At 38.8% G+C, this 12181-nt stretch overlaps 1 protein-coding gene across 6 annotated transcripts in view; it reads right to left on the bottom strand.

Moving 5' to 3' along the window:
• Positions 1-12181, bottom strand: part of ALS2 (alsin Rho guanine nucleotide exchange factor ALS2) — a 55312-nt gene that overhangs the window by 19237 nt on the left and 23894 nt on the right. For all 6 annotated transcript variants that reach the window (XM_007429507.4, XM_025167485.2, XM_088135654.1 and 3 more), the window contains 10 exons: positions 11249-11314; positions 8543-8705; positions 5584-5715; positions 5186-5314; positions 3551-3621; positions 2573-2639; positions 1435-1637; positions 1085-1150; positions 587-685; positions 15-179 (listed from right to left, as the gene is read on the bottom strand). In XM_007429507.4, coding sequence (XP_007429569.2) covers positions 15-179; positions 587-685; positions 1085-1150; positions 1435-1637; positions 2573-2639; positions 3551-3621; positions 5186-5314; positions 5584-5715; positions 8543-8705; positions 11249-11314 — 1161 coding nt within the window. The remainder of the gene's footprint in view (positions 1-14; positions 180-586; positions 686-1084; positions 1151-1434; positions 1638-2572; positions 2640-3550; positions 3622-5185; positions 5315-5583; positions 5716-8542; positions 8706-11248; positions 11315-12181) is intronic.

The following is a 12181-nucleotide window of genomic DNA, read 5'->3' as shown; positions in this document are numbered from 1 at the left end:
CAGGATCTATTTACCTTGTAATATCATCAAATACTCCATATCCAACCTTCTTATCCATCACCCACTGGCCAATGAACATACTAGGTGAGGAAGAAGTCAGTTTCCCACTGCGCAGAAGGCCATGGCCGTGACGCATGTTATCCTGGAAGCTTCCTTCATAAACCTCCCCAGTTGCGTACCTAGAAGAAGAACAAGTCTGCCTTACTACAAAGAAACTGAGGATTTTGCTCAAAGATATTTCACCATCTTAATGTTTTTCTCTTTCTTACTGACAAAGAGAGATGAATGTGGGCAATACCATTTTGACAGGAATGTGGAAACTTAGATTATGAGATTAAGGAAAATATTTTTGGCAATGGGTATTCCCACTATCATGGCACTTACCAGAAATCTGGTCTGTTTTGTTACGAGTAGCAATTCTGTATCAAAACAGTGTGAAAGTCTGTGTACTCCCTGCTCCCTATGTAAAACAATGTGGAACTGGCATGTAGATTGTTAGGTGGTGGATTAGAACCTGGATCTTCCTGCTCTTAGTCCAAAAATGTAACAACATCATACATTCTCATTCTTTCTTTCTCTCTCTCACCTGTAGATACCATGTCCACACATTTTGCCTTCCTTCCAAAATCCAATATAGTGGTCACTCTTGTTCAGTGTTTTATTTGGTACTTTATATTCACCATATCTGCCAATATAAAAAATCATAGCATTTTACAATACATCTAAATACTAATTTGCACAACTGTGTATGCTTCAAAAATGATTTGGAAGGCATGCTTTGGATTTCATGTAAGCATAGCATTCTCTGCTATTCATTAAGCACTCAAGCTTTCTCATGAGCCTAAAACACGACTCTACTGTTTTAAGGTATTCTCATAAAGCCTTTCTGCTTTTGTGAAAGTCTGAAAAGTTGAGCTTCTCCACCAAATAGAAAAGTGGTGCTATGCTTACACAGGGTCCAACTCCCTGCCTCCAAATAATTTTTAAGCCTGCCCAGCCCTATTAACCCTAGTTTGACAGTAATTCTTTAAAAAGATTATTACTGAACAGATTTCTCTTCCCCAGCTCAGCCTGTTGTACCTACCCATCTTCCATGCCGTTTCTGAACATGCCAGAATACATCTTTCCGTCTGCCCACTTCAAGACTCCTCTGAAATATATGCAACATTATAATTAGTTTAGTCCTAATTAATATATTTGCATTATCATAATACAGTTTATGCAGGATTTTTACAACGTCCAAAAGTTACTTTTAGAGCTTAGGGTTATGATGATAAAAGCTAAGCGGCTTTCAGTATATGTTACTGTGTCTATTTCAACTTAAATATTGTTTTTTACATCAACCTCTTTACTTGGGACCTATTATAAACATTTAGATAAACAGAATGTCTTCTCATATATTGGGGTCTAACAATGACAACATTTTAGCTTCACCTGCCATGTGGCTTCCCAGAAAGCCATCGACCATTGTAAGCAGCATCCTTAAGTCGAGGGTCTTTGTAGAAGGTGTATTTGGCGCTCCTTGAAATAGGGGGCTCTTGCCTCTGGAGGCTTCCGCTGCCTCCATAGGGAGGCAAGTCAGACGTCCCTTTTAAGGCCTGATCCACAGCTTGGCTTATAGATCTCAGCCATTTAGTCTGAAACACAGTGAAAAGTAGTCAGAGGGCTTCTGATCCCTGCATTCCTCTTCTCTTGTTCCTCATCTGTTGCAGGAATTCCTTGGAACTGGCATGACAGATCTACTGATGTCATGGAATTAATACATAACAACAATGGTGGACTGTTGCATGTGGTCATTCCAGCACTTTTACTCCTTTTAAAAATCAGAATTGAACTTTAACATCTACCAGTTACACAGGTCCAATATACAACAATATCACAGACATTTCTTCTTCAACAAATAATATAGCCACTAACATATTGTAATGTAATTTGTGAAGCTCCTGGCCTATACAGTATGGGTTCAGCCCAGCTGTGAGTTGCAAGTTACCAGTTTAAAATAAATGCTGAGGGATAGGCAACATATGGTTACCTAACTTAGCAGTTATGAAAGTACATAGGCTCAAGCCACTGAAATTGTCAATTTTCAATAGCATACTTTCTGTCCCCCTTGTTTTAAAAGTTAAGGGATAAAATAGACATGCTTAATCTTCAATAGGTTCAGCAAACTTATTTTGCCTTTAACCACCAGAAGATTAAAAAAATAGTTATGATGACTGTCTGAAGACATAATTTCATCACTACCACACTGTTGGAGATCCCCCTCCCCCAAAAATGTTGAAAGAGGCAAGATCCCTGCTTGCTAAGAGGTTGCCTCTCCTGATCTTATCAAGACTGGATGCTGGATGTTTAGACTGTACATGGATTCTAGAGGAAATCTACATGATACAATGATTTTTATTATGTTGGTATGAAATAAACACAGATCATAAATACATACTTTATACCAATTTCAAAGGAAGGAACAGATAAAATATAGGATGGCTCTAGAAAGCAAGTCATGCTGGACCACGGAAAAGTCATTAATGCATCTGGAGAACAGAATGGAAGGAAGGGGCAAGAAAGGCCCTACCTTTTCTTGTGGAGTTGATGAAATGAGAATAAACTGTTCTTCAGGTGTAGTGATTCTCAAGCCATTCCTAGTGCAGAGAAAATAAACAAAGAGTTTTGTAAATTTTAATCCAGAGAAATGAGCTACACTAAATTGTTTTCATATTTAAAAACCCAAGACTCATTTGTTCTCCCTCTTGTTCTTCAGGTCACTGTAATTAATGCATACTAAATTACCCAAGGGACGAATTATTAGCCTCACATATTAAACGTTATAATCTTTCTTCCAGCATCTAATTAAAGTAAAAATGTACTCCTTTGACCAAATATCAAATATAGCAACTTGGACTTGGTGGTTTAACTACGGTATTTTTATTCCAGGAAGACACCAGATGGAGAATAATTCTGCAACAGTGAAGAACTACACAGCCAACCTATTCTACTTCATTTCAGAATTCCTAGAGGAAGGCAAGATGCAGGATTCCTTCCTCTCCACCCCACATCTGCTCCACAGCACTACTAACATTTGTTCTGTGTGAATGATCTTAGATTTCTATTATTGTTATTAAAAATATATATATTATTGATTTTGTCTTCATCATTGCTTGTTTTGACTGACAGGATTTGCATCCTGAAAAGCAAGGTGCAATAAATAAATAATTTTCTACTTAAACAACTGCATGAGCAACTGTTAATGAGGAATGTATGCAGTCTGCAAATAGAATGTATAAAACTAAATATGTTTACATCAGAAGTATACATTAGACTGTTTCATAGATTCAGCACATTTACACATAGAGGCCCATATTAAGAGTTGTTGTGTCAATTGACACAAGCCTAAAAAGGGCCAAATCCAGAACTGTAAGAGTTTAAATTCTATTATGAGCCTGAAAGCAGGTTCAAGAGCAAACAGGGATGGACCATGAAATAAGTTTTAAAAGAACCAATAATCTATTAACCAGTCCAAACTGAATATGAGAGACAGCTGAAAAACACTTACGTATTACCAGACTCTTCTGAAACAGGTTCTACCCACAGGGTAGACAAGGAAAAAATATGATGAGTTGAGAACTATAACCAAAATGAAATAGAGAAACAGTCAGTCTTCATATTATGATTATGTCCATTATATAAGGTCCAGTCCATGGCCTCTGCTTTGGGCACTGGCTTCCAATAAGTTTCTGGGTGCAACGCAAGGTGCTGGTTGTTACCTATAAAACCCTTCATGGCATGGGGCCAGGATGCCTGAAGGACTGCTTCTTCTTGCATCTGGTAGGGAAGCATGCTCTGGGTCCCTTCGGCTGAGGAACACCATCTAACGGGACCCAAGAAGCGTGTCTTTTCAGTTGCGGTACCTTCCCACCTGGAACACCGTCCCACCTGAGATTAGACTATCCCCGCGCCACTGGAAAGCAACCAAGGCCTGGCTGGCTGCTCAGACATGTGGGTTAGAAAGTTGTTCATAATAATAACGAACATAATAATGTTCATATTAACCCAGGTGGTTAATAATTGTACTGAGGCTTTATTCTCAGCTGCCACTTCATTTTTAAAGTTTCTTTTGGAGATTGCATGTTGTTTCTGAAGTATTTTTTATTGTTGCTTCAATTTTAAATTTTGTCTGTCACCCAGAATCGCTCAGGCAAGAGGGCCAGCCATATTAAACAAACAAACTCCAATCCGACTGTGACATCCTTCTGTTCAAGCTGCATTGCAACCTGTAACCATATCTGTACAAAGAAAAATGGTGAGTGCTATGATCCATAATTCAGCGATATACTCTGCTCTCAACATGCTTGATTAATAGGAAGTGACAAAGATTGGAAGAAGCAGAAGTAGTATTTGGCTTCTCTTTTGTGGTAACTATCTTACTCACAATTTAGAAGGTCTGAAAAACTGGACTGGATGATAAAAAGCATTCGGAGGGAAGAAAGGGAGGGAAGGGAAAAAAACTATTTTTGAACTATTCAAAACTGATATACTAGCATATATTCAATTTTATATTATCCCAGACAATAGAGAAATCTAACCACGTACCAGGCACAATAATCTTAGTGACAACACAGAGGACCTTCAACTGCTTTCCTATATGTTCTTCTGAAGCTATTGAATATTCCCCTATTGGGGATATGGGTATATCTACCCGTCCCATCAGGTCTGGCAGGAGGGGCATGTTGCAGGTCCCATCTGCTAAGGAGCTTCACCTAGCGGGTAGGAGGAGAGCCTTTTCCGGTGCACCCCCCACCCTTTGGAACACTGTTCCACCCCAAGGTGAGATCGGCCCTGACTTTACTGACCTTCTGGAAGACCCTTAAAACCTGGTTTTGTCATTGGGCCTGGGGATGCCATGGAATTATGGAGCCTGGAAAATGGTTATACTGTTTGTAAGTTTTGGAATGCACTCTCCTATGTTTTTGTTTTATTATAGTTTTAACTATTTTAATGGCTTTGTTATTTTAATTGTCTTGATTGTTGGCCTTTGTTATTTTAATTGTGTGCACTGCCCAGAGTCACATATGTGAGATGGGTGACTATACTGTATAAATGTAATAAATAAATAAACATGCTTTTAATTTGAAAGCTTCCTTGTCCTATAAACAGATGACTGTCATTGCCCCATCCAGCAAGAACAGACCTGAGCATGGACCAAGGCATCATTGAAGAGGATAAACCAATTCACTGAAAATCTCCCAGCATGTTGCAGGGACAATCCTCGGTTGCTGCTTTCACAGATTAGTCGCCGTTCAGGTTTCCTCAAGGAGTCCTATAATTGGAAAGAAATACAAGACAATTTAATAACAGCTAAGGTCATTCACAATAGGAATTTGCAATGTACTGCTGGTAGAGTCTGAATTTATTTGCATTTAAACAATATATATTGAAAGGGCCAAATCCGAATTAACTTGAGATATTTTCTAAAACTGGAAGAACTGTCATCATGAAAGTAGAAATAGAAAGTATTAAAACTTTACACTCCGCTTGTGCTATTAAAGAATACAGTCAGTTCCTAATATAACAACCATATTAATATACCGTCATTTTCCCAGGAAAAGTTTTCCAGAAACCCAGTGTGTATTCAGCTTCTTTTCTTTTCCTACTGAGATAGACAGCCAGGGTTTCATAAGAAGAGCTGGAATCCTGAAGGCTTTGATATTCTGGAGATGTCTACAGAGAAAAAGAAAGACTGGTGACTGACTAGTGTTCCACAGGGCCATCCCAACATTTTAATATAATTACTTCATACTGCAATATTAGGAAAAACTGCATTTAATACATTAATGAAGTGAGAACAGCTGGATGAATAAATTTGCTTTCCCTAGTACTGGGGGTATACTGACATATTAGGAATCTTAATGAAAGACTTTCAATCTCTAAAGCCAGAATGTTGGCAGTACAGTGGTACCTATACTTACAAACTTAATCCGTTCCGTGACTCTGATCGCAAGTCGAGTTGGTCACAAGTCGAAGTAAATTTTCCCATAAGGTTCAATGTAATTACCGTTAATCTGTTCCGGCGTCCGCGGACCATGCGTCAGGGGCGGAAAAATGGCCGCTGACCACGCGGCAGGGCGGAAAAAATGGCCGCGGACGTGTCAGGGGCGGAAAAACGGCCGCGGACCACGTGGAATGGGTGAAAAAATGGCCGCGGACAACGTGGAACGGGCGGAAAATGGCCGCAGACCACGTGGAACGGGCGGAAAATGGCCGCAGACCACGTGGAACGGGCGGAAAAATGGCCGCGGACCACGTGACACGGGCAGAAAAATGGCCGCGGACCACGTGGAACGGGCGGAAAATGGCTTGTACGTCGAGGAGAATTCGTAAGTAGAGGTAAATTTTTGGGGCCAGAGCTGATCGTATCTTGAAAATTTCGTAAGTAGGGGCGTTCGTAAGTAGAGGTACCACTGTATTTACATTGAAAAAAATTAATAAGCAATTTTTACCCCAGCAGGCAGCAGCACCTTGTCTGGGATCAGAAGAAAAACAGCAGAGTGGCCAGTTAGTACTTGGAAAGGAAATTTCCAGGAATCCTAGGGATGTAGACAAGACTATAATTTGGAAACAAGAAAGTAGGCGGTGGCAAACCATTTTTATAGTGCTGCCAAGAAAACCACATAACATGTCCATGAAATCACCAGGAGTTGACCTCAGCTTTAAGGAGATTTTATAATTACCAGTCTTGGGGCTCATAAAGCCTGCTGGTTTCAGCATGATTTACAGCAAAGTAATTTTTAAGCTGCCACCTAAGAAGATGACCTCTATTTTCTAGACAGACTTAAAGGTAACCTATACATTGCAGCCCTTGTTTCAAATTCCATGTGGCAAATTCATGTAAGGGCTACATTAGAGTAACACAGTTTAACAGGCTGTTGGGGAGGAAAGGGTGTCCATGAAGCCTGAAGGTCTGTTAATTCCAAAGATTTCTCCTCCTCCAGGAAATCCACTGCAAAGAAAAACATTTCTTTTGGGAAACAAATGCACTCAGGAAGGCAGATCTCTCAGGGACGTTATTCTCAGCGCCTGCATTAGGGATGCTGAACTGCTCTGTCAGCAGGAAAGGAACTGCTGCTACAGCACCAGTGCCTATCCCATTAGCCTGATTAAAAGGGATGCGGATCATTTTAGCCTAACCATCGCCATTTTGCTTTTGTAAACCACGCTTGTGCTAGAAACGCCATTAGCTTAAGGCATGACAGACACATACAGGATGTCTGGGATTCGCGGGCAAAAATGACTGACATCCAATTTGCATAACGGTTGTTGCTATGGTCTGCTACTAGTATAAATACTGCTGTTGCCGCCTTTTTGGGTGTGGCATTCTTGAGACCTGTTGTCTCTGAGGAGTGGTCCACCCGGTTGCTTTGTTTGGCCAAATAAAGAGCTGTTTTCCTTTTTACTTTAAACCTTCTCCTGAGTTTTCCTTAATCAGAGGCAGGGAAGGCTCAGTAACCTATTGGGGAGACCTAACATAATCGATCTTCACAACATCTTCCTTTCGCCTTCATCTTCCTGGTGCCTTGTTTTCCTGTCCCTTCCCCTTACGAGGAACTCAAACATGAAGAGTGCACATATCCCAATGGCCATTCAATTGTCCTAGTGCCATCCCTACCTCACCCAGAATTCAACACAAAGCATGTGAAGAAGCTTACCCACTTTTTAGAGGAAGCAGCAACCACTGTTTGGACCCTTTCCCAAATAATAGGTACATTCATTCAGAATTTATTTGAATAAGAATTTGTCTGCTTTATCAAAGTCCACTAAACTGCGATCTGTTAAACTGAATTTTTTACTGGACTTGACCTCACTTGGATTCTCTATACTTTTGCTAAGAGTCCTAATTTTGCTGATGGAAGTACTCTATGATACCAAACAATTATAAGTTTTATGGGCACAGCTGCCATACAGCTGCCAGTATCATTGACAGCTTCCATCCCAAAGCAAGCATGCAAACCAGCTCTTGGAATGCAATGTCCCATTCTGTTATGGGGCTGAGAATTATTTCAAGAGAGTTAGTAGATGGGTATGCTACGATCTTATACTGAATTCTTACACAGCAATAAAGAAATTCCCAGAATGTTTCAGTAATAAGCCTTTTCTGAGTTTATAGCTGATTCCATAGTTAGGAATATGTTTAATGCAGATTAACTGTCCTATTTACCATGGTTAAACTAAATAATGCAGAACCATGCAAAAAAGCACCTAAATCCCAAGAATTTGTGTAAATATTCTAACATCAGAAAACTTTTCTTAGTCTCTGAGAGAATACTATAAAGGCAGAAGTAACATTTAACCATTAAAAATGACGCAGTTTTACTACTTTTTTCTTCTAATTAGGATTTTATGCACATGCAAAAGCATGCAGTAAAAGATAAATAATTTAATTTAAAAGGTATATTTAAATGCATGCTTTATCTATCATGAGGCAGAGTATAGAATTAAAAAATAGTAAATTATAACCTATTTAATAAAACTTTCACATTGAACAACTTACCACTTCAAAACAGGTAGCAAGCTTTAGCAAAACTTTAGCATAATTATGAAGTCGTCTGATTGGCAAGAAAAACAGAGCATTTAGCATCTCCATTAATGGATAAACCTCCTCATTTGTCTCTGACAGATCTTGAAGTAATGCTTGGTTTTTACCTAAGAAATCCCTACAGGTAAAGATAGACATATATTATGTCTCAACAGTACTCAATATTAAAAGGAAAGGAAAGAAATGGATTATTTAGGGAAATAATAAGCTTTTTTAAAAAAAAATAGAAATACCATTTTATAATATATGTGACTAATAGAAAAAATATACCTACAAATTTAATGACAATGTAGTATTTCATCAAAATAATTTTTTAAAAGATAGAAAAAGAAATGCTTGCATTTAGCAATGAAGAGTAAAGAAATGATTTCCATACAATTCAGACAAATTTGGGAGAGTAGCTCAGTTTTACTGGAAATCAAATGCAGAACTTACAGTTTATTAAATTCTGTTGCCAATTACTTTAAAGATTCATGTCTTCTACTACTTTTTCAAGGGAGATTTTATATTACATTATGATGATGATCCATAAATAGGAAAGCAAACAAGTCCACACTATTTACATAAATAGTGTACACATTCATGCTTCAAGATAAGACACTTTTATCCCCATTACTGTTTACGTTATGTATTGCACAAGCTTTAACTTGGAATCACAACCTCTGTTCTCTTACAGTATGACATCTGTTACAGAACTTTTATAGCAGAACCTTTCCTAAATATGCCCTAGACCTATCTGGGAACTTTCATAGCATAAATCTCTATAGTATGAGCACCTCAGGAACACAAAACTGACCTTTTAAAACTCATGTGGGTGGGTACCTCTTCAGCTACATGGACATTGATTTGAATGTCCAGAAGTGGCAATGGGAATAAGCAAGTGTTCTTGTAGGTAAAAAAGGATGATTAAGAATGATGCCTACCAGTTTACATTCCTCCTAATCAGTTCTGGAGGTACGAGGATGCCTCTTAGAATCTTATCACAATTTGCATATTCCAGAAGGGGGGTGACCTGACCTAGCCTGGTAATGTGTCTGTACAGCTGGTGGGATTATAAATGGTTTTAATTTGCTTTATTTCTGCTTTGAGATAATATTATCAATGAAAAGTGGCTTAGAAAATAGATGAACAGATGACAAGCTATTTCTAGCTGGAGATAAAGCAAATTCTGCTTCATTTGCCTACTCACTCCTCTTGCAGGAACAGCTTTGGCCTCTCTCAGGTCTCAGCAGAAATGCCAGTAATGGCTGATGGGAAATTTGAAAACAGTAGATTATTTGTGTAGGTTTTAAGATTTCTCCAGAGTACCCAGAAAAAAAATAAAAATTATACACATTATCTATACTTCTCTACAACATAAACTCAAGGGACAGCTTGTAGAATGACTCTGTAAGCCCTCTTCCTAGTTGTTTTTCAGTATTTCAGCATGAGCTTGTTGTGAAGATCAGTACTGCCTGCCCAGCACCAGTCAGCTAGCTGTCTAGCTGTGTTTCCATCTTGAACTTGTGTTTTTCTTAGCATTTTTGGTTGTTCTGGGGCTGGAGAGGAATGGGAGCAGTGGCAGCTTAAGGCATTCTCTTGAGGATGAAGCAGCATTATTAGTACTAAAACTACCAGATCTGGGCTGCAAACATTCAATGGATGGCACAAAGAGTTAAGAATTTTATGTTATCTCTTTGTTGTCATCTAATGGATGTCCAACTCAATACATGCTGAGGTTAGCTACTGTGCTCCCTGCAGCCTTTGCCTGCACTCCACTGCCACGTTTCAGGTAACCTTATGCAAATGCCTAGGTTTTCCTATGGGCACATGCCAACCCTGCAATCGATCATGGTCAGATTGTACCTGTGGACTCCAAGGCAGCTACTACCCCTCCCTTGTGTGTATTTATACCACTGGACTAAATGTGCATATGCAGAGGGTCCAGGCAAGTTTGGTTTCTCTGTTCAAGGACATGCATATATTTCCATTCTGTGGCAGACTCATGGCAAAGGCTGTTTGGATGTATGCATGCATGAAGTATTCTTTGAGGGCTGTCAGCTGTTTCTTGATTGTCAGCCCTTCAATGTAGGCCAGGACAGGAAACAGACACCCTAAGAACTACTGGAATTCTATTGTTATAGGGTTCCATTGGGACCCTCTTGAAAGCCTGACAAATTTTCTCTCCCTCCCTTTTATACCAAAGAGAGTCAAAGTGGGGCAATCCTGAGTTTCTTCCTCAGCCCGTCCTATCTTTCTGGACTAAGCTGATGTTTTCCTAATGGCTGCCATATATCTTCTTGAAGGACATCTCCGTATTCCTCCACACTGTCCTCTGAGGACGATAAATAATAGTAAGTGAAGGTTAAATATGCATTGATTAGTTTTCTTAACGGTTTAAAATGTCATTTTCTTTATTTCTAAGCTGCTTTAAGAATATTTTAAGCAGAAAAGTAAAATATATGTAATCTTATTTAACCATATTTTCCTATTTGCGCAAAATATACATAAGTAAGGCATCACCTGAAGTAATCAAAGAAATGCTCTACAGCTTTCACTTTCATTTACACAAGGAAACAAAATTGAAAGTGCACAAGCTTGACCTTTACTATTATTTTAGTCATTCATCAGGCATTAGAGCAACAATAAATCAAACGACTCTGCATGAAAGTGTACACTTACACTGCTGGTTTGGAGAGTAGTGTAAATCCTCCCATTACCAAAAAATTTGTCAAGGAAGCACAGTACCTAAAGCAGAACAGTGGAAGAAAAGTGAATATTCCTATGGATTTAAAGTATCATCATGAATCTGCCTAATGGAGGATGTAAGAAGTGAAACTCTTTCTGCCTAAAAAAACAAAAAAATACCATCCTTTAGCATTTCAGTCCTGTTGTATCATGACCCATCGGTAGTAGAGTTCCCTCTCACTTTGCTTTGTAACAAGGAACTCCATGTCCCAATTTTGATACCTCTATATGTTGCTCTCCCAACATATAGAGGTATCAAAATTGGGACATGGAGTTCCTTGTTACAAAGGACAGCACAGTAGTACAAAATTATTATTCAAACTCAAACTACTTCTTCCTCTCCCATCTGGCCCAGAGTATCCCACATCACAAGTGCTGTGCAGAAAGAAGCAAAGCTGCATTGGTTCCTTCCATACAAAATTTATATGAAAATACCCAAAGTAACAGAATAGCTAATAAGGATGTATTCTTCCTAGTAGTGCTTTTGACTGAGGCACATGCCAATAGGATATGTCTAGCACCCATTTGTATGTCACATTAAAATGAACAGATATATCACAGCATGAATCTATGTATCGTATTTTTAAAGATTACTAACAGCTTTAATATTCCCCTGTATTTACTGCAGGGCATATCTTACATTTGACCATTGAAAATGGCCAATACTTCTATTTCAGTGCTAATGCAGTCATGAAAGTAGCCAAGTGAGGACAGGTTCAAGAATTCTGCCTGTTGCCTGCCAATATGAAGGAGTGCCTGGTGATTTTTCCCATCATTTTTCAACTCAATCTTACAGTGCAAATCAGTAATTCAGAAAATGATAAGCATAATGTTTGAAACCTCTTTTTTTCTTTGGAACGCATTCTG

The sequence above is a fragment of the Python bivittatus genome, unplaced genomic scaffold, assembly GCF_059951505.1.
Source record: "Python bivittatus isolate LINGU-HERP-01145 unplaced genomic scaffold, Pbiv_v1 ctg000200_np1212, whole genome shotgun sequence".
Classification (NCBI taxonomy): Eukaryota; Metazoa; Chordata; class Lepidosauria; order Squamata; family Pythonidae; genus Python; species Python bivittatus.
This window is presented reverse-complemented; position numbering and strand designations above follow the sequence as displayed.